This window comes from Chroicocephalus ridibundus, chromosome 11 (assembly GCF_963924245.1).
Source record: "Chroicocephalus ridibundus chromosome 11, bChrRid1.1, whole genome shotgun sequence".
Lineage (NCBI taxonomy): Eukaryota > Metazoa > Chordata > Aves > Charadriiformes > Laridae > Chroicocephalus > Chroicocephalus ridibundus.
In genome coordinates, this window is record NC_086294.1 from 957,012 (window position 1) to 978,747 (window position 21,736).

Consider the following 21,736-nt stretch of genomic DNA (forward strand, 5'->3'; position numbering starts at 1 on the left):
GGTTTTGACTCTCTGACTGTCCTAGCAAATGGGCAAATGCCAATTGTGGAGAAAGCCAAGGGAGTTTCTGTTTGCAGAGGTGTAGAGAACCTTCCCCACTTCAGGTTGCGCTCAGGTCTCAGCCCTGAGACTTGTAGGTCTTCAGCTGGAGTCAGAGGGGGACCATGAGCCTGGTAGTCTCCTAGCTGTGTCTGTCCTTAAAGCCTCTTCTCTTTGTGTGCACTTTTACCAAGGGAGATTGCTGGGGTGGTGAAGGAGGCGTATCATTAGATTGGAGAGGGCTGGCAGTTCAATTTGGGACAGGCTGACCATATGACATCCCATGGGAGTAGTGTCCTACTTTCAGTATCACCAGGAATCCCTATTGTTAGCCTGTAAGTGGAGCCAAGGGATACCCTCCTCTCGTGTTTCTGTACAGTAGTCCCTCAGGCGATGCTAGTTGGGGCAGATTCATTGCTGGGGTCTTCCTTGTAGAGCTCCCTGCTGTAGATTATTCCCCACCCACAATGAATGGGGCTGTGGTCTTCCCTGTACAGCTCACTGCTCTGGAATGAAGGCAAAAAAAAATAATAATGCCAGAGCAGCAGGGGAAAGAGAGTGCCAATAAAGATAAATGATTTCCTAATTAAGCCTGGAGACAAGGAGGGGCAAAGAGAACTGTTGAAGCCTTGTGGGAGCCAGAGTGAACCCAAGCAGGCTATACCACCACTCTGGCAGGGGTCTTCAGGCTGACATTTTTAAACAAAGGAAAAGGCTCATTTGACAATGGATCTTGCAAGAGCAATTCCAGATGCCTTGAAGCTAAGACTCTTCTCAAGCACCGGTGTTGTTATAATCACCAGGGGAGCTTCTGCCTTGCTAACTCTCACGATGTCATTATAAGTCTCCAATATTTGGGATTTGGTTTTAGCTGCTGAAGGCACTTTATTGGAGGGGGGTGTGAAGGAGAGCATCTCCTTTGTTTGTCTGTTTGTTGTTTTAAAGGAGATGATGGACATCATCTTGGCCAATGCACCTGGGACTGAACCAGGGAATTTGAGAACTGAAAGGAGAAGCAGTTGGGTCTTGAGCTAGAACAATCAAACTTTGCGAGTTGTGGCTCCTAAGAGATTCAGGGAATGGGCATTTAATCAAACTTGACTGAGTTATAGTGGCTAACAAGTTACGGTCAGATGCTGGGCTGCTTCAACTGATGGTGTGTGCAAACTTAGAGGTGGAAGGAGCTTTACGTGCCTGAAATTTTGTGTGGTTTGTCCGGTGGTGTTGGCTGCTTTAAAAAAAAATATGAATCTCTCCCTACAGACCTTAGCCTGCTGCAGTTGCAAAATGTCCCAGATTAGGTTGAAGCACTCATTGAGAGACATGAGCTGAAACCCCATTCATCCAGTTTAGGTTCAAATGCTTTGCCGAGGGGGAGGAGGGCTGAGGCTGCAGGCAGTTCATCCGGGACAGCACATTGTATACCTACAGCCATGAATTGGCCAGGTCCCCCTCACGCTTCATGGATTAGGCACTGGTGAGGACCCGTGGCGCATACCCGTTGTGGAAAAATGACTTAGGAAGAAAGGAATGACATGCATCCCAAAGGCTCCAAAGTCAGAAAGGAGCCCCAAAAGTGTAACTGAATCTCTTGCATAACCCTGCATATCAGCATGACGATACGTTTCGCAGAGGTTTTGGAAGGGTAGTTCTGTCATAGAATCATAGAATCTTCATGGCTGGAAAGGACCTTTGAGATCATCGAGTCCAACCATACACACAAAAAAAAAAAAAAAAAACCCCAAAAAAAAACAAAACAAAAACCCCCCAAAATCTGAAGGTGCCATCCATTTCCCATGACCTCTCTTCCCACAAATGCGTTTTCCTCATCTGAGTGTTTGCAGCCTGTCTCTGCTCATCTCCATTCCTGTGCTCAGCACAGGGCTCCCCCCCAGACAGCTGCTGTTAGCATGGCACTTCCCTCTCCTTCTCCCCTGATCCTTAAAAACTAATCGACTTTGCTTTAAAGGCCCTCTCAGGCTTCCTACCCCGTTTCTGGCAATCCCTGAAGTTTTGGTCCTGCCTCTGATTTGCCCAGCATATCAGCCCACGTCTAACGTGCGATGCGCTTCCAAACTCTGTGCCTTCTCCTCAGCAGCACTGACCCTCTCTTCCCCTCCCCACTACAGAACGAGCTTGTGGCTTGGTTGCTGAGACAGTGTAGACCCCTGCACGCTATCCTGGCTCCACACCTACCAGGGGTGTCTCCGCTCTCTGTTGAGGTCACACGCTCACACGCTGTTTGTGACAGGGAGGTATCTGGTCCACCTTTGGTGCTGGGATGTCCTTGGCTCCTGGGAGGCTTCTAGGATGCTCCTGTGTGAGATATGAGAGTAAGCAGGGAAAGAGCCTGCTCTGAGCTGGCCTCAGAGTGCTGCTCCGAGATCTGTGTTTCCTCAAAGAAATTCAAATCCTGGCATCGGGGTTGGAGGAAACATTCGTGGGATGGATCAATTGCCTTCAATTCCAGGACAAGTAATACAAGGAACCCTGCACTGACATTGGGTCTGCGCATCAGCCTTAACCCAAAAAGCAGCTTTTACGTATTTATTGATTTCACACCCTGGCAGCTGCCGCAGACTTGCCTGGCACAAAGAGCAGCAGCGCACAGGGGTTTGCCTCTCAACAGAGCGGCCACAAAGTCCACTCTAGGGACTGGTGTGGTTGCATTACGCTGCCTCTGTTGCCCTACACCTCTTCCCATTGTGGGAACATCCCTGGCAATTCAGCAGTGCGGCCCCAGGCTGAATTTGAGGATGGAGGGGGGTTGCACAAGTGACCCTGCTCTTTGGAGCGTACTTATTGATCTTTTCCCCTTTTGTTGACGCTGCACGACCCAGAAGGGACTCCTGCTCTCACTCTGAGGCCAGTGTCAGTGTCAGCTCTGCAGAGTGAGGACTGGTCGAGTCTTCTTTTTAAAATCAGCCTGTCCCAAGCCTGGGCACAGAGAGACAACAGCACTGCTGAGCAGAGAAGGGGCAAATCTGCTTTTCAGGTTAGAACAGAACTTTAATGTTGGGGGACAGGGGTAGGAGAGAGCAGGCAGAGGGGGTCAGGGGATGGTTGGTCCTGGCCTGGGCACCCACAAGGACATCAGCTGTCTCCCACGCCTGCTTCTCCCACAGTCCCAGCGGGTCAAACGCTGAGTGGGGCAGGTGATGGCGTGAGGGGAGGAGGAAGGAGGACCTCGATCACTGCAGAGAGGATGATGGCCAAGCTGAAAAGTCCGAACGTTCCTGCCCTTACCCCTTTTATTTGATTGCTTTGCTTGAGGGCATTTTTTTTTTCCCTCTTTCCTATTTGCTGTTTCTATAGCTAATCCTGGCCTAGCCAGATCATGCCCTAGAGACCACAGCAGCCAGCATAGGGCCACTTGTTTTTCTCAAGCTCTGCAAGGCGCAGCCGGCTTGCCCAGCTCTGTTGTGCCTCTCTGTAACTGAAGGGCAGGGAAGAGCTTGGTGTGGTTTCCATCTGGCTGTGCAGGGGGGGAGCACGCTCCGGGCTGCCACTTCTCCCCTGCCAGACAGAGGTGCTTTGCCACGGCCATCCCCAGTCTGCTTTGCATTGCAGTGATCTCTGCTTCCTGATTTTATCCTACTGCGTGCTGGGGAAGATGAATGTGTTCCCCGAGGCCAGGGCACTGGGAGCCCCTGCACCAGCCGGCGGGGCTGTCTGATGTTTGACGGTTGCTGGACAACGCTTCTCGACTATAAGCTGAAGAACTGGGTATTCTGAATCTTCCTGCCAATCATTAACCTGCTCTCTCAGGGCAAATGCACCACCCTGCAGTGTGCCAGGACAGCACACGGGCACCAATTAAATCTTTGGCAGGAGTGTAAGCAGTACAGCAATTGCTGCCCTTTCTGCTCTCTGAGATATCGGTGTGCTTCCTGCAAACCGAGAGGAATGGAGTTAATAGGTAACCAGAGCAGTGTATTCAGTGTGTCCTTTGCAAGGGTCATATTTGGGAATTTCCTTTTCCTAGGATCTCAGGTGTGTTTACTATGTGCAGCGTTCTTCACTGACAATTTAGGGGCCACATAGGGTGTAGTCTTCAAATTCTCTTCACCAGCTAATTCCTTCTCTTCTTTATTACTTACGTGTTAGCTACTCTATTTTTAGAAGACTAATAAAACACTACAACAGTAGTAATCCTAGGGCTATTTTTGTCCTGAGTGGTGCAGAAGCAGCTGAACTCACATAGGGAAGGCTGAGTCCTCAGTGAGACGTGGGTGTCCCGTGGCAGCTGCTCACAGGCTCTGAGATGAAAGGCTTTGTGAGGAGATGACCTGGGAAGATGGTCCCATTTCCACTTGGCAGTAGGGAAGAGGAGAAAAATGATTCAAGCTTGACCAAAGTGATGGTGGGAACATGACTCCTGTCATGAAAAGTTCTTCTTTGGCTGAGATGAAGCGCCCGTTTCTTTTCCTCTGACTATACTGGGCCTCAGGGCCCAAGTACACATTTAGATGTCTAACTCTGAGATGTCTAAATTACAGCAGATGAGGCCACCCTTCCCAGCCAGAATTTGCCAGGCTCTTTGTGTAGGTCCCGACCAAGGGCTGATCTCCTTGTTTCCCATTGTAGTCTGGAGATTGGCACTGAAGAGGGTGATTTACTCATCACTCCAAACTGCCCTCTGGGGGACTCTTCTCTCTTGGACAGAAAGGTATTTTGGGGGATCTTCTTCTGGCCAGGCTGAAGGTCTCCTTGTGAATCCTATCCCCCAGAGCTTGCAGACAACATATTCCCTGTGGCTTATTCCTCCACTGGCACTACAGGAGATAATTAGTGTGTGGCTAAGTCATATGTGCTGAGGGTCAGAAAAGACAATGAAGCAGATTTTCCCCTGGAGTAAAGAAATGTCAGCAGAGTTGCACTGCAGTGAAATGATGGGATCTGTCAGTGACCCTGGCCCTTTCACTGAACAAACAGCCCGGGGCAGTGCCTTCCTCCAGAAGAATGGCATCGTCTGGCAGCCAGGCACCCTTTTGAATGCACACGGTAGGGCTTTCCCAGGGGCTGGCATCCCCAAGAGACACGCTGCCCAAAAGGGCAGCAGGGGACTTGATACAAAATGCCTGTGCACAGCGTAATTCCTTGTATGCTACTACTTGGTATTTCTGGCAAAACACGCCTCAGCCCTCAAGTGAACAAAGTACCTGCCCTTGGGGCAGCAGAAGGAAGAACGTGAACTTGAAAAACCAATTTCCGAGGCAGTTTTGAGATATTTCAATAGCACTTGGAGATAGTAAAATAGAACAAAGACAGACTGGTCATCTTCGTCTTTGCCACACACAGATCAAGCAAGGTCTACTCTCTTCTACGTCCTTCATTTCAGTTCTTCTAGTGCACAGGCATTATTCACGTGAATTAAAAGACACAAGTTACCTCTCTGATTGTTTCAATGGTTCCTGCAATAGGGAAATTCTCTTTACTGTGGCTTCAGTAGGCTGAACCCTTCATCTCCCTACCCCAAGCTGACATTATACGGCACAGTGTGGAGACCAAGAGTAGCTACACCATTGGTCTGGGGTATGAACAGCAAGAAAAGGCTCTTGATTTTTCAAGGGGATCTTACAGTCCAGGAGAACTTCAACAAACTGTGATGGAAAATAAAAAAAAAAAGGCCCTTTTACAGTCTTGTGCATTAAAACAAAATAATCCTCTTTGGTTTCACCTTGATGCTGATATGCTATAAATGCCAACATTGCTTTTTATTCTGCTCACATTCCTCTCCACTTCCAGGTAAAAGACCAAATGTCTCTCATCCTGTTCTTGGAGATGAATCTGTCAAGTGTGTCCCCTTTCATTAGCCTTTTGTGTCACTAATAACTTACTGACTTGTATCTTTGGGACTTAAAACCCTTTATGTGTAAAAGATCACATACATAGGTGATATTCTAATGCTGTAGTGGATTTTTCCAGTTACCACACGGTGAAACGTGCTGTGCATATGAGGTTGCAATGCAGCCAATTATCATGAGAATATCTGTCCTCCAGCAGCTGAAGGCAGCACGTTCATTAATACTCTCAGCTCTGCGCTGGCAGATAGCCTCAGCATGCTGGTGTGCGAGGGTGGTGTTTTCTGCAGGACTTTGAGTTAGAGTCTTGCTCTTCCAAGCTGCTTTCAACGCGTGCTGCCTGCTTTTTCGCTCTGCGTTGCAGCAATAGCTACAAGTCATTGTAGGGGTGGTTTATAAAACAAATGGTGTATTTTGTCAGTGATGGTTGAGACAGCTGAGAGAAAGTAACGGCTGGGCTGTGCTGGGGGCAGTCTCCTTGGAGCTGCATGCGTAGTATCAGGAGCCCACCTTGCCCCTTCGCCAAGTGTTGGAATGTGCTCCTGGACGGGGCACTACAGCCCAAGAGAGCCAACCCTCTTCATCAGGCGCCCGTCGTACCTCCCCAGCAAGAGGCAGAGCCCAGCTGCTACTGGGCAGCAACAGGCCCTGGAGGCCCTGAAACGCTTGGCTGTCTCTTGGGTGCCGCTCGACTCCTAAGGCATCACAGCAGCAGCGACCACGGTGCCCAGGACTGTCGCAGGTTGCTCTAAGGGACTTAAGAAAATTCAGAGAAGTGTTCGGCACCGGGACTCAGGGCAGCTTTGCACCACCCTGAATCAGCCTGCTTGTTTAGGCACCCATGTTGGAACATGTTGGCCCAAATAGCTGGCTTTGCACAGTGGATTAGGGGAGACCTGGGATTAGAGGGATTCAAGAGATCTTTGCATACTGTCAACATTCATTTAAAAATTGCTCCACATGGGGCCTAAACTCATGCAATTGAACACTTGACCGCATCCTGTAAAACAGGGCAGCGCCTGTATCCTGGGAGCCGTACCAAGTTGTCTCCAAGTGCTTTTAATTTACTAATATAACTAGTGAGATGTTCATGCTGTGTCCTTGTGCCATGCCTCCCAGTAGAACAGAATGTCAGGGTGTTAAAAAGATGCCAGTGTGCTTCTGTGAAGGGCTTCCTATGGACGATGATTTGCACAGCCCCCAAAAAAGTCCTTCTCAGATGACACGTGTAACATTGCAAATATGTCCAAAGCTAATGATTATTTTCCACATAAAAGGAATTTTATTTGCCTTCAGCGACATAGGCCATGGGACCTCTTTCTAAAGCTGGCAGTGTTTCCAAGTCTCTAAATAAAGCAACTGTATGACACAGACCTGAGATAAAAGCTTGGGGTAGAAAGCAGAGAGATGTTCTCATGAGAAGAGTACATGGCGGGGTGGGCGGGGGGGGGGTTGATAAGATGGCTAAAATAGAAGGAAATGTAGTAAAACAGAGGGCCCAATGTGGGAGTCCCACTGTGGTCTCAGGAGCAGTATTCAGCGTGTGTTGAAGGCTCCTATAGATCTCTGTTAAACTAAAGGCTTAAACAAAAGCTTTTGCCTATTTGTCAGAAAGACATCCCAGGGAACGAGACACCAGTCAAAGCCGGTGGGAAAGGCGATGCTCGTCTTCCCTGTAGTGCCGCAGAGCTCTGCCGCAGAGCTGCTCCCACTCCCGTGAAGCACGGGTTGTTAGGTGACACGGGCAATCATCACAAACATCATCTTCTGCTCTTTTTAGGCGCTTCTGGCTGGTAAGATGATTGCGTGCAGCTCAGCCCCACATTGGAGTGCGTATGTTTTTGGGGAGACTAAGTGCTTACCTTATTTTTTGGCCTGGATAAAGCTACAAGCTAGCTGTCTAGGTCAAACCACAAGGTTTTGATTTGCAGGCTGGAAAGGTATGAGTCCCCCCTGACCCCACGGGTGTTTGCATTCGAGTGTGTGGCACTGCTGAAGGCAGCGGGGGAAGCACCGGACTGCTCCGCCTCCATGCCGAGGAAGGTGCAGAATGTGCATCTCATCCCCGCGCCTCCATCTCGCAGGCAGATCCTGCTGTCCGTCAGTAAAGTGGCTTTTCTCCAGTGCAGAAAGTCTGTGTGTTGGGATGCTGGGGACTCGTGGGCTCAACCCCTTGCAAGGCTTTCTGTGCAAATGAGGGCAGGTGTCAGACCAAACCATGGCAACGTGCCGAGAGCAGTGGGTTCAGAGGGAGATGTTCATTTAGAAAATGTTCGTTTAGGAAAACCATTAGGTGGTTGTGATTCCTGGGAAGGATCTCATCGGATTCCTGGCCAGGCTTGAGTGCCTGTTCAGCTCGTGAGGTCAGGCAGCTCATCCTCTCAAAAAGGGGTGAGATACCAGGCAGCGTACCAGGGCCAGGAATGGTTATCAATTCGTGAGGATGGCTAGCAATCAAGTAAGAAATGTCTGCTGTACTTTTCAACAGAAAGATTTCCAGACTGCAGTTCAACAAGGTGAAGCTGGAAGATGCTGGGGAGTACAGCTGCGAAGCGGAGAACGTTTTAGGGAAAGACACCGCAAAAGGCAGCCTGAATGTGAAAAGTGGTAAGTGAAGAAGCCAGCAAATGTCTTGAGCTGTCTGCCATTCAAGCAGAAAGCGGGAGGTTCTGCACATGATCTGTCTTGTATTTTGTTTCATGCTTTCAGGATATCAAGTAAAACAATCTTGGGAGATAAGAAAAATGCAGCTTAGTGTAAATGTTTATCTTTGTTATCTGTCACTGGCAATGTGGTTAATTTACATTTTAAATAAACTTAAAGTCTATGTATTATTTATTAAAAGGGGTAAGGAGGAAAGAAAGCTGGTGGGCTTGATGTTTTCTTTTTTTAAAGAATTTCTGAGAAGCAAAACTCACCAGAAGACAAGTAATTAAACCATAGCTTTGTGATGAGTGAAGTTGCTTCTGGTTTTCATCCTAGAATGTGTGCTCCATCTCGTAGAGCTCAGCGGATGGAGTCTGAGGTTAGGTGGTTTTATTATTATCTTGGTCATAATAATTATATTGCTTAACATGATGGTTTGGATGCACCCTCCAGCTCAGAAAGTCCCTACAGTGGTTGCCAGAAGCTGAGAGTGTGTGACGGGGGGAGGGATGACTCTCCACACCAGCTCTGTTCCCTAAGCTCTTCCTCCTGCCGTTCACCACGGGCCACTGTGGGAGCCTAGGCTCTGCAGCCCTTTGGTGTCATCCAGTTTCTCTGTTGTGCTCTTCTCAGCGTTAGTCAAATGTGAAGGAAGGTAGCTTTCTCCTGCTGCTTTCTGGCATTTTTTCTCTATTAACCTCTGCCTCTGCAGTGTTTGCGGTCCTGAATCTTTTATTCTCTGAGGCTGCAATATCCCATAGCCTCCCCCGCAGTTACTCTGTGCAAGCCAGCAAAGAGTCTCCAGACTCTGTGCAAAGTCTGGAGAAAGGCCATCCACGTTCAGACGTCCGTGCCTTCATGCTCCACATCTCTGAAGTTAGCCCAGCTGCTCTGCTGTGTTTCTTTCTGATCACAAATAGGAAAGGTGTCAGGACAAGCTATCTGAGGCAGCGCAGCTCCTTTTTTTTCTGACTCACGCTCTGGCTGTCCCATCACAACGTGACCTGTTCCTGTTTTCACTGGGAGCTGCGGGTGCAACCCCCTGTCCCCACGTGCAACACGCACGGGCAGCACGTGCCTGCCGTCAGAGCCCTCTCTGCCTCCGCCACTCGCCCTTCCCAGTCACCAGCCGTCCCTTTTCACAAGTGGGAGAGTGTGACCGAGCAGTGCAAGGCTCTGATCTTGCACGCTGCTCATGGCACCAGGAATGTGCACATCAGGCCACTGCGCCTTCCAGCTGCCCCATCCCGCATGCGCGGGCAATGGCAGTGTTTGTCAGGGCTTAACTCTTCCTCTGCAGGAAGGCATGCCGTCTGGCAAGGACAGGTGGTTGCGCTCACTCAGGTCACGAGGGGGTTGAGGACACACCTGAGTTGCCCGGCAAAGTTTTAAGACCTGAAAAGCAACCAAAGTGATCCAAAGATCTGGCCTGTACATTTTCCTAGCGCGAGCTGCAGGCTGCAAGGTGCTGCACATCCAGTAGATTGCCTGCTGTGCCCTGTGGTGGCACTGCCTTGGTTAATCCATTTTCTAAGCTGCCTTGCGAATCCGCCTTTGGCTTGTCACTCTCAGCTGCTTGCACACCTTGCTGCTGCTATTGCAGGTCACCTGGCAGGACAGCAGTTGAATGCTAGTAGTAGCTCCTTGCAAAGGCAAACAAGATGGTGGCGATCACTGTAGGCTTTTGCAGCTCTGTCACCCCCTTTGCATTCTTTTTCCACCTCCTGCTGGAGCTACCCAGAGCCGAGCAGCCTTCATCTGTGCCCAGGCACTTGCTGTCCCAGGGCGTCCCTCTTTCCTTACTGCTGGGACTTCTTGGGACCTTGACAGCTTTCCTCACTTTTGCAAGCTCCCTTCTTCTGTGATATTTTTCGGTGGAAAACTCCCCAGGGCATCTGCTTGTCTCTGAATCCACGTGTGTGCTGTCTTCTGTCCCTGCCCGCATTCTTCTCCAGACTCCTTAGCACTGATCCTGCTGTGGCTAAGTCTCAACACAGTGCTCTGTGAAGTTCTAGCAGTTTATAACAATTAATCAGAGCAGCCGCGCGAGCTGGCCTCCCCTCGGAGCCTCCCCCTCTTTCCCAGAAGCTCACTCCGGCTGTTGCTGTTTCTGTATGTTACGCTGCTTTATATTCTCCTTTACCGCTGCCCCATCCCTGGGAACCTGGTGCATCACCATGTCCCACACAGGCTGTCTGGGACTGGTGCTCTGGGGCCGTCTGCTGGAAGAAGCACACTTTGTGTCCTGACCCTTAGTAGTATTGTTGGACATCCCGTAACGTTGCTGTGATACACGCGGGTGAATCCAGGACTGGGAAAAAGTCCTGAGCTAACGCTGCATCTTGTGATGCAGAGATACAAGGTCTGAGGACACCTTGGGGTACCCCTGTAGAGAGGTGGCATGGCTGTTGAGGCTTGAGATGAGCATCGTGGAAGAGGTGTCCTCAGCCTGACACACCATTCCCCTCCGGGGTGCAGAGGCTCCCGAGCCCACTTGGGTCCTGGCTGGCAGGGAAGGACCTCACACGTGAGACCCTCAGGCCCATGGATGTGAAGGTCTGAGATTCTGTCTCTGTTGGTAAAAATTTCTCAGCCTGATAAGGCAGCGTTGCTGCTGCAAAGTACTCTTTGCTCCATCCCACTACCACTTTTCGGTTTATACCAATTTCCAAAGAGCACCTTTTCAGCCGTGCAGATCTGTTGTAAATCACTGAAAACACCACACTGATGAGAGATTTTTCTTTAGAAAGAGAGTGGCTTCAGTGCAGTGACTCCTTGTCACTTCAACAATGCCGATGAGCCAAACCCATCACCTCATCTCTCCTCTGCAATTCTGGTATTTCCACAAAATGCCCAGCTCAGAAATAAATGCCTTCACATTGAAAAGCTTTGGGAGGGTGTCAGTTTCTGAGGAAATGCTTCTGGGCTTATCCAAAGCATATTGTGCTTTGGTGCTATTTTCAGATTTTTATTACTTTGAGGTAAATCAGATGCTTTCTTAGAAAAACATCCCGTTTCCCAGTTCTCTTTATTGAGTAGTCAAATATTGGTATCACATAGGCATGAAGGCACAGCTGAGATGTGACCATTTCAGACTCTTTTTTTTCCTCAGAAAATTTCTAGACACCTCCTTAACTGACACCCCCGCCTCCCCTTTGCTAAACACTGCGGGAAAAATCAAACTTTATAAAAAAATTCTTCCTGCTTTTACCTTTTCACGGTGGTCTCACCCCCTATCTCTGACAGGGTGCTGCACACACAGCGTGGGCTCCTGGTGCTTTCTCCTCTGTGCTTGTAGAGGGTGGTGAGGGGCTTTGACCCAGAAGGGGCTGTTGCTGCCAGCGGGCTTGGGTGGGCTGTGGACATTGGACTTTCCCAGCATCCTGGTTTATAAAGAGAAAATCACTACATGTGCTTGGCTCCCGTGTTGCCTTGGGCCATGGCCTTCATCCATTTCACGTTCCTCCATCTCTTGTACGAGCGTTATGTTGTGCTGCAGAACTGCACACACTTGTGGGATGGAGGCTCTTCAGGTGGTCTCACCTTTTCTTAAACTCCACATTTTTCTTGCTGTCGTGTTCCGTCTTCGCACTCTCATGGCCGTCAGGACTAAGAAAACCTCCCACAGTTTCGCTCAGCACCTGCCAGGTGAATCCTGAGCCATTTCTGCCTTTTTGTCACGACAGGGACGCTAATGGCAGGAGGCCCGTTACAGCGAGGGGACTGGCGTGCCCTGTGCCGTCCCCTGCAGCGACGCTCGTTTATCTGCCTCTGTTACCCAGTTACCCACCTGAGCATATTCTAACCAGTACTAACATGTTGACCGCCACCCCAACCTGCGCCACCCAGCAGCACCTGCTCTTGTGCTCCTCCCTGCAGTAGCTAAGCCCACTCTTCTCTGCTCAAAACAGATGTTTTGTTCACTACTTTCTTACCTTAATTTCCCCAGGAACAACGAAAGCACCACAAGTCTTACCAGCCTCAGAAACTAAAATAGTTGTTATGGAAGAAGAGTGTAAGTACCTCTCCCCCGACTCCCCCCATACAGCTTCCTCCCCCTTATTTGTTTTGATTTTATAGACATTTTGCATAAATGCTTTATTGCCTCCTGGAATCTTCTTTAATCGCTACTTCTCTTTGATTTCTCTGAAAGCCACTGATCTTTCCCTAGATCTTTCAAATATTATGATTTATTTTTCTGGTGTCTGTGTTAGAGAGGGAGAGGTTAGTAACTGTTGCAATGATAACTTGAAGAGCATGCTAACTTAAAATTGCAGATGGATTTTCAGCATTCCCAGCTTGTTCAATACATGGTTTTACTGATACTTGTAAGATGTGCTTCTAACAGCCTTTGATTTAGCAGGGGTTTTTTGTAGGTTTCTTTTTTGGGTTTGGGTGTTTTATTTTAAGGATCGGTGAGAAAACCAAAAGAGGCTATAGGAAATACAAGAAAAAAATATGTGAGTCTTCTAAGCATAAGTCATAAGAAAATTGCAGCAAATACATCTGTGCCCTGCCATTACGTTTTTCCTCAAGTCTCCGGAAAGCAAGAACATATTTCCCAAAATGTTTAATTTGATTTAAAGTGGTGGAAGTGCTTTTTAGCATTCCCTCCTATTCAGTTGTCACAAATGCAGTAGAAAACGGGCACACAAAAATACAAATCAAAGGACGTATACAAGGTGCCCGGCCGTTGGTTCAGCTCATTCTGGCGGAGGGCATTATTTCCATGTGGGAGGGTGTTTCCCTGCTGGGGGACACCGCGCCACCCATGGGGCGTCAGCACACTGGGCAGCCCACCAGGATCCCGTCCAAAGCAGCAGGCACCCGGAGAGCCGAGGACCGGGTGGTGGTTTGGAGATCTGTGCTGTATTGCCCTTCCAGCTGCTCACGCCCAGAACTGACAGCACAGCTGGCTGAGCCTCTTCCTTAACAATTCTGCTTTGCAGATTTGATGGGGATGTTTTCTCCTTGGAAAACTCCATCTTTTATCTTTTTAAAGGAAATCTGATTACAGCCACAGCAGGGACTGGCCAGGTATCCTTTAAAAGCTTTTCTGATTAGAAAACTGTACTTACAGTTTGCTCATGTTTTGCTTAGCCTTCCACTACACTGGGGACATCATGCGGCGATGCAGCACCGTTAACGCAATGACCATGCCACCCTTCCCCATGCTTTATCCTTTGTGTTCACCCGCATAGATCCATGCTACATTGCATTACGTATGTACTATTTTCACTAAAAGCCAAATTCAACAATAGAAAGGAAACTGTCAAAATTCCCTGTGGCTTGCACAGAAGTTTCTCCCTTTGTAAAACTTCTTTCCTCTGTGGGAACATCATCCTTGAGTGTCTGGTTTTGTCTTCATGATGTGAAGAGATGGTAAAGTCTCCAGAGTTAAAGTTGTAATTGACTTTTTCCTTCACGTTTCTTTTTTATGATCTCTCTCAATTGTTATCTAAATAACACATAGTCCCCCTGATTTTTGTGGTTACGGATGATCTATCATATACATGTATATGACATATGGGTAGGTAATGAAGATGTTGTGAGGTGGGATGATCTGGAAAGCTGACAAGTGTCCCATTCTTGTAAAACTCTTGGATTTCTTTTCAATGTCTGTGTTCAAAAGCTTGTCTGGCACCTGTAGGTTGTCCCACCTCTCATTGTTTCACTGAAAGGTTGTAAATGATCCACTGGATTTTAAACACCACGGTGAGAAAGCACTGTGCGATCTTGGCGGTAGCTGCACTTTTCTGGGAAAGGAGAGACTGCCTCGCACAGGCAGCTTGGTCATGGCGCTTGGTCACTCCTGTTTGGACCGCAGTGTGAGGCAGGCTTCTTACCAGGTAGGCTGGGCAAGGGTGTTAGACCCTCCACCTCAAGAAACTCACCGTGTTCTCCCCATGTCCCAGACAGTTCCTATGGGCAAGGAGATACAGCCCCATCACTCCGTGTAGCCCCACACGCCTCACCCCCTGTAGCCCTGCTGCTCCTGATGTATAAGTTTCTAACTAGTGTTTTTCCTGAAGGTCCCAGTTCCTTCCTGGATGATCTGGCCTTCCTTTTCCCTGTCTTGGGAAAAGGAGTGGGATATCACATATTTTCCCCTTGGAGCACTGTTAAAGCCTTTCTTACCACCTCTAAGTGTAGCTACTAGCAAAACTTGCCACATTCTGAGTCATCCCTGCCTTCCTCCTCCTCTTCTCCAGTGGCCACAGACCTCTGGGCTCTGTTGCATCCGTGACACAAGTCAGGTTTACACAGCACATGGCACTCAAAATGCATCCCAGGTCTCCAATGTGTTCTGTCTCCTTTCTTGGGTAACTTTTTTCTCTGCAAGCATATTTTTTGTCCCACCGCTTTCCATCTCAGCACCTTTCCATGCCTAACTGGCACCTGACATGAGGCTACAGAGTGCAAGGAGGCAGGTTGGTACCATAGGTTCTTGGAAACATCAACGTTGTTATGATGATGTGTGGTAGGATCTCTCCCCCAGCTCCTGTTCCCCTTGCCTACAGGCTGGCTGGAGAAGGACCTCTAGAGCAGGACCCCTTTGACAGGGGTACTGTTTGATATGGGCCTCACAGATCTCATGACAGTATGGAGAAACCCAAGGATCTCATGGTCTTTCTGGTGTAGAGACAGCCCTGATACCAGTCTGGATCTGGGACCAAAGACTTGGAGAGATCTGGGATCTGATGGTGCTGCATGTTGGGAGCTGTCTGGATACAAATCTTCCTTGTGTCCTTCTCCAGCCCATGTGGATGCAACCTTATACTTGGGGTGAGTACTGGGACCTGCCAGACAGAGAGTTGAGTTTCCTGATGCCACCACTACTTGTTATGTGCGTGGCATGGGGTACCGCTCAGCCTCACTCAGTGGTGTGGACACCTTCAGATGAGCTAGAGCCATTTAGCAGATGTAACAAGCCGGACCATGGAGTGTGATGACCATGTGGACCAAAGATGGTGTTAAGATCGACACTGTGTAGTGTTGATCTTAACACCAGCTTTGGTTCACATGGTCAAGCTAGACTCTGAGGGCCAGATTCAGAAAGGAAATCTGATGTCTGGGAAAGTCTTCCCATTATGCTGTGTATTTTGACATGGTACCACTGTACCTTCCTCTGAGTATATGCTTTTGTCTGAGCATTATCAGAGCAGCCCTAGAGATGCTTTCTTCAGAAAACACTGGGGCTCAAAAGAAAGCATAGTACTCTTATCAAGAAGTCTTCCTGTTGAGCCCAGTAAGCATGAAATAGTTGCAGTAGCTTCATCCATAGTGAAAAAGCATTAAATAAGACATGTCTTGTGTTTTTCACAGGATAAGGTTGTGCAGCTGGGTGCTCACAGGCAGGAACTTGCAGGCATGGGGTAACCTGATCATGTGCCCTGATGCAGAGAAAAAGGTCCTTTATGCTCATTTCAACGTCCCGAGAACTCTAAATGGTAATGCGATCCAGTTACTGCGCAGCCTGAAGCAGCTAAACAAGGTTCGGTAGTCTGGCTACAGACCTGCTTGGTAAACAGAATAGGAATCGGTGTCAAAGTTTAGGAACATTTTGATGGAGGCAAAAATAGAAGAAGGTTCAGAGGAATCTGTAGAGCATCCTGAGATGGAAGGTTTATGCAGGACAAAGATACTAAAATCTTATCAGGGTTTCATTTTTATAAGGTAAGATAATTTTTGAAATCTCTGAAAAGGTCAGATAATCCCTTTTGCTTGTTTTCTGCTGTTGAGGTCTAGTTTCTCTAGTTTATTTCCTTGACTTCAACGAGCAAGTGAAGTCTGGAGGGTAAAAAGAGAATGCAGGCTGGGTGGAGGAAGCGTGGTTTTGATATCGTCAGGATACAAGAGGATCCACCAGTGATGGGCAGGTGCTCTAAACCAACATGTGGATCATTGCAGCTGCTCAGCTGGACCCTTTGGGTCACTATCTAGCTAATCTGGTTGAGTGCTTTTACTTTACCAACCTGTGTAGGCTGGCAGTGCTGGCTGGTCTGTCTAATCTCACTCTACAGATGACCTGCAGCAGAAAGAGTTTTGGGATCAAATGAGAAGATGAAAGAGAGAGAAAGAGCAGAAGACGTAGTTCTGAGTTGTCCTGGGAACACGAGGACTTGGTGATAATGTGAGGCACCTGAGAGCCAGGCTCTCTGGATTGATTTTTAGGGCCTTTATTTCAACTGCTGGGGATCACAAGCCCTCCCTGAAGTCTCTTTAGAGATCTCCATGGGAGGGTAGGTGAAACAGCCCTTTCTCCAATTAAGTTTAACTCTACACACACCCGTGTAGGTCCACAGATGTCATAGCTGTCATCTTGGTGATATCATTGGACCTAGTTTGTCAACTAGTTTGTTTAGACTCATTCAGGCTCCTCCTCTCCCATTTAATACCTTCCCCAATGCTTAGCATGGCTGGGTGTTGGAAATGTTTTCCTTGCGTTCCCTGTCCCAGGTGAGATAGGCCTGGTGGACTTGCATGACTACAGTGTCTCAGTGATGTCTTTACTGTGATGTGGTTTGTAAGTCATAGAATCATAGAATGGTTTGGGTTGGAAGGGAACTTAAAGATCATCTAGTTCCAACCCCCCTGCCCTGGGCAGGGACACCTCCCACTAGACCAGGCTGCTCGAAGTCCCATCCAACTGGGCCTTGAAAAGTCACATCTAGTCACATCTAGTGGAATTGAAGCTTCAGCATATACCATAGTAAGATATGACGTGTAATTAAGGTTCAGCCAGTTCCCCCAAATCTTGTCTCAAGTCCAGTCTGGCATGGCCTTTACTGGGTGGTCATGGCAGACCTGCATGTTAACTGGCTGGTCAATTTCTGGTCACTCCAGTCTGAAGGCACTGTGCTCTCCTGGAGCCAGCAGCACTGCAAACAGGAGCATGGTGCTGTTGGTTTGGAGTCGAAGGGTGTCCGGCCAGCCCAGAGCACGGCTAGAACAGACAGAAGTCAGTCGACCAAGGGCCACGAGGACAGACCTGTTTTCCACATTAGACTAAAAATAAGTCCTGGTGTGGCCTTTGCTCAGATAATTTGAAACCCACAACTGGAGGTGTGGTTGATAATTGAGTGGAGCCTGCAAGCACGCAAGCATGGTGCCTTGAGGTCTACCTGTTGGAGATCTTGCTGACAGTCTACACAGAGCTGTGTTGTGCCTGCCTGCTGAAAGGTCCCAGTCATTGCTTATTTTGCACACTGTGTATTTCTTAAGTAGCCGTCACGTCTGCTACTCTAGATGCTATGTAAAGACAGGCCACTGTGACTCTACAGGCAAAAATAGGCATGGGATGGAAGCTGATGCCCCCTGGAAGAACTGAGGTGGTAAGCCCAACGTTTAAAGCAGGAGGCTCTGTACCAGGGGATCTGCTCTGTCTGACTCCACCATGTGATCCTGGCATGTTGCTTCACTTCTTGGGCTTCCGCTGTCCCACCTGCGAAGCATTCATGCTGGCACTGGCCCCGCAAAAGGCTTTTTAGATTGTTGAACAAATCCCCTCATTGAAATATCATGTTGCCGCTATTACAATTCATGATGGGGATTTGGGAAAATAAAATGCTGCAGTGCTAACGTGCATTCTGGGACTCTTGTGGTAGCGAAAAGCGTAGTAAGGGCTCCTTCATAAAGCTGGAGAGATCAGCCTGCAGGAGCAACTAGAAGCTTTGTAATAACACAGGACTTTGCCACTGCAATAACTACCTGTCCTATGGAAACAGGCAGTCCCTTGGCACTCCGGAACCTTTCAACTTGCTCCGCAGTGAAAGACCTAAACAGTGCAGATGGGAGATGTGGGAGTGCTGCATGGGTTGGTTTGCTCAGCAATATCTGATGCTCTGAGCGCCCGGTAGTCTGGCATTGTATTTTGGGATGAACTTCTATTCTGCAGCTATTGATCCTCATGATTCCCTCAGGAACTGGCAACATAATTCCAGCAGGATCTATTTCAATGAAATGCAGGGGTAAATATTGGGCCATTTCCAAATGAACAAAGACACAGGAGCAGAATTTTTATTAGCTCCGGAGTCCCCAGTCTGTTGCCAGGCAAGCCGCAGTCTGCACAGCCCCTTCTGATTTTATGTACAGAAAGCAGCAGCGGGCATCCAAACTCTCTTCAGGTTTATTAAGAGAAGAGAGCGTCGTACTAGACGTACAGAAATCTGCCACAGAGAGAATGGTTAGGATCAACAGCCCCTCAGTGTATTAATCAGTGTAAATCATGGATTTAGTGTGGCTCACGCCAGGATTACACTGCTGCAACTAAGGAATAGCTTGGCCAGACACCTTCTCATCCATGTTCTTCTGACAAGCAGTTGAATGAACTTGGTTGAGAGGAACCTCAGAATTTCTGTGTTTTATCAGTAAGTACATAAGGCATATACAGAGCAGGCAATTTGTATACACTCTCCAACCAGCTGAGTTCATCTGTCTAACTGAATGTCTAAATATTGAGAGAATAAAGTGTCTGTACTCTATGAACCCACCAGTCAAAGTTATTTATAAAAAAGAAAAGGATCAGCGAAACTATCGCTGTCTCCCTGCTCTTCTCGACAGTAGCTGTAGTTCGTGAAAAATTAACAATAATTTATAGTCCAGGCTGCAATAATTAACTCTTTGCAGGGGGACTATTTCACCGGATTTCTGAGAACAGGCTGGTGAGCTGTCTGCAAAGGCTAAACGATGTGCACGGTAGGAATTGTGTAAGAATCCGTGCACAATCATTAATGGCCTTTCTGTGTAGGTGGATTGTGTGAAGTCCACACGGCAATGTCCCTGCCCGTGGCTCTCCTCTCTCTTGCCCTGCCCTTGATGTTAGTCCCGAGTAACCTAGGTGTGTGGTGGAAATTAGACGCTCTGAATGACTACAGTGCTCTGAATCTCTCATGTGTTTGTGCTGCACTGTCCTCACTGACTGGGGCAGCAGCAACGGAGCGCGGCTCCAGATCGTTCGCAATCACATCCATCAAGAGGCAGCCCTCTTTTCCCCGTCCTCACCTCCTTATTCCCTTCTGCTTTGTTCTCAGCCCTGGGACTGAGACCAGCTGGAACTCTGACTTGATGGTGGGTGAGCTGCTCCAGGCCTTCTTCCACCTTGTGGGAGGTTTGTGACCAGCTCGCCTGTGTGTTTGCAGAGACCCCTGTCTCAGGGGCCCCTTGCTTATTCCCACTGGCCTAATTTCACCATTTATTTTATGTAGCTTGCCCCATGCACACTCCTTGTTCCCTGCTCTTAATTCATTGAAGTACTTGGTACAGTAGTTGGTACGTGACTGAAGTTATTGCACAAACCCCCTCAGCGTCTCCCACTGCCTTCACGTGAGCCCCTTTCCACCCAAAATTGCTCCCTTGCTTATTCAGATCTCCGTTTATGTCAGTAATTTTACAACCTTCCAAGCCATTTGGGATAGGGGTTGTGTTGGAGGCCAAATGAAGGACTTATTCTACCACACCAGCCAACAGGGAGTAACATCTGCCTGGTTCCGTGTGGCAGTTAAGGTAAAATAGCCGTGGGAAGTAGTTTCTGGATCACCAGGCACACCTGAGTGGCGTTTAGAGTGGAGGTGAATGAACACGCATGACTGCAAATAAACTGTACATGAAGCTCTCGTTACCAACATCAGTCATCAAACTGCAGATGACTCAGGACCAGTTAGACGTTTGCTAAGGTATTTCCAGTGGCTCAGGCTGATGGGGGAATACAACTAAACACGAAGTAACTGAGGGGAGTCACTTGTGAATCTGGGAATTATCCTGCTCGTTTGGTGGAAACCCACTGAAATCCCCCTTGGCCTCATGCTTCAAGGTGCTTGTCTGTGATCCGCAGCCACGTGGTGTCAAAAGGTGCCACATTTCAACCCAGGCACATTTCCTAAGTGAGACATTTTGCTTCCCCTTTGCTGCGCTCTGAACTGGGGGGGTCTCTCCATCCTTGCTCCCAAACTAGTTGCAGCCACTGCCCTCACAAACAACAGGTCCCAGCTGCAGCGACATCCCAGAGCAATCAGGCACCTTGGGAGTTACCATGGAGCAGTGAGATTTCAGGGTTATAGTAGATATGTGATAATAATATATATATATAATGTCAGGGTATATAATATATAAAAATCTGTATTCAGTACATCAAAACTCGAAATGAGCGTTAGGCGTTACTATGAATGGAACAGAGAACAAACCAGGCTGACGTAATTGTCCTGTGTGCAGGCTGGACTCGCCATCTCCAAAGGGGAAAGCAGAACCAGAGATGGCACAAAAAAGTACCGCAGCCAGATGAACCTCTGTATAAGAAGCTTCTAAATAGATCATTGCTTTCCGGCTGGGGAAGGAGATGCTGACCGTGCCTTTAAAGCCACAGGCAGCACAGGGGAAATGAGTGGGGACGATCGCTATTTTTTCTAATACAAGAGCCAGGAAGGGGCAGGTTTAAAAGAAGTAAATGGAGATGTGTGTTTGCACACTGTGTGCATAACACTGGAGCTCTTGCCACAAGTATTGTGGATGCTGCAAGATTAGATTTGTTCAAACAGCAACTAGGCCCGTTCGTGGAAGAGAAAACCGTCAAAGGCTATTAAATGCAGAGACACTGCAGCTGATTTAAGTTGTCTGTGAGCTGCTCATCCTTGATGGCCGGAAGAAAATTATCATTGCGTGCTCATGCTGATCTTCTTCTTAAGCATCGCCTATTGGCCGCTGTCAGAGACAAGACAGGGCTTTAGTTTGGCCAGTACTGCTCAGTTTATAGTCTCATAATGGCCTGCATTTCATGACACTCTCTTCTCAACAGGGAACTGGGCTGGCTGCCTCTTTTTGTAGCCTTTGCTACATCTCTGCTGCCAACAAATGGACCACGGTAATATGATTCCATGATTCAGTTTCAAAATACTTTGTGCTTCTTTGGGAGAAAAGGCAGATTACTTGCAGGATTTAAACATAACGACATTAACAAGATGCTTCTCGGAGAACTGATCAACCACGTGTTTTTCTGTCAGGCATAGCTCTGTTGACAGCCTCTTTCTAGAAGTGCACAACATGCATGTCCCAGGCTCATTCACGTCAGTCTCTTTGTTTAAAAGGAACAAAATTGTTAATATGGGATGAAAATCCCATGCAGTCTCTAGCTGGTCAGCACTGTAATCCACTCTGGTATCACAACATCACATGGCGCTGCCTCTTCCCATCCGCCTTTTCTGGTGGAAAGGGTACCTTTTATCTGAGGTGTTTTCTATGGGGAGGTTTCTGGG

At 48.2% G+C, this 21,736-nt stretch overlaps 1 protein-coding gene across 2 annotated transcripts in view; it reads left to right on the plus strand.

Moving 5' to 3' along the window:
• Window positions 1–21,736, plus strand: part of NRG2 (neuregulin 2) — a 173,379-nt gene that overhangs the window by 113,711 nt on the left and 37,932 nt on the right. Inside the window, exons 3-4 of one of the 2 annotated variants that reach the window (XM_063349233.1) lie at window positions 8,332–8,450; window positions 12,439–12,504. In XM_063349233.1, coding sequence (XP_063205303.1) covers window positions 8,332–8,450; window positions 12,439–12,504 — 185 coding nt within the window. The remainder of the gene's footprint in view (window positions 1–8,331; window positions 8,451–12,438; window positions 12,505–21,736) is intronic. The other variant, XM_063349234.1, reaches the window with a different exon arrangement.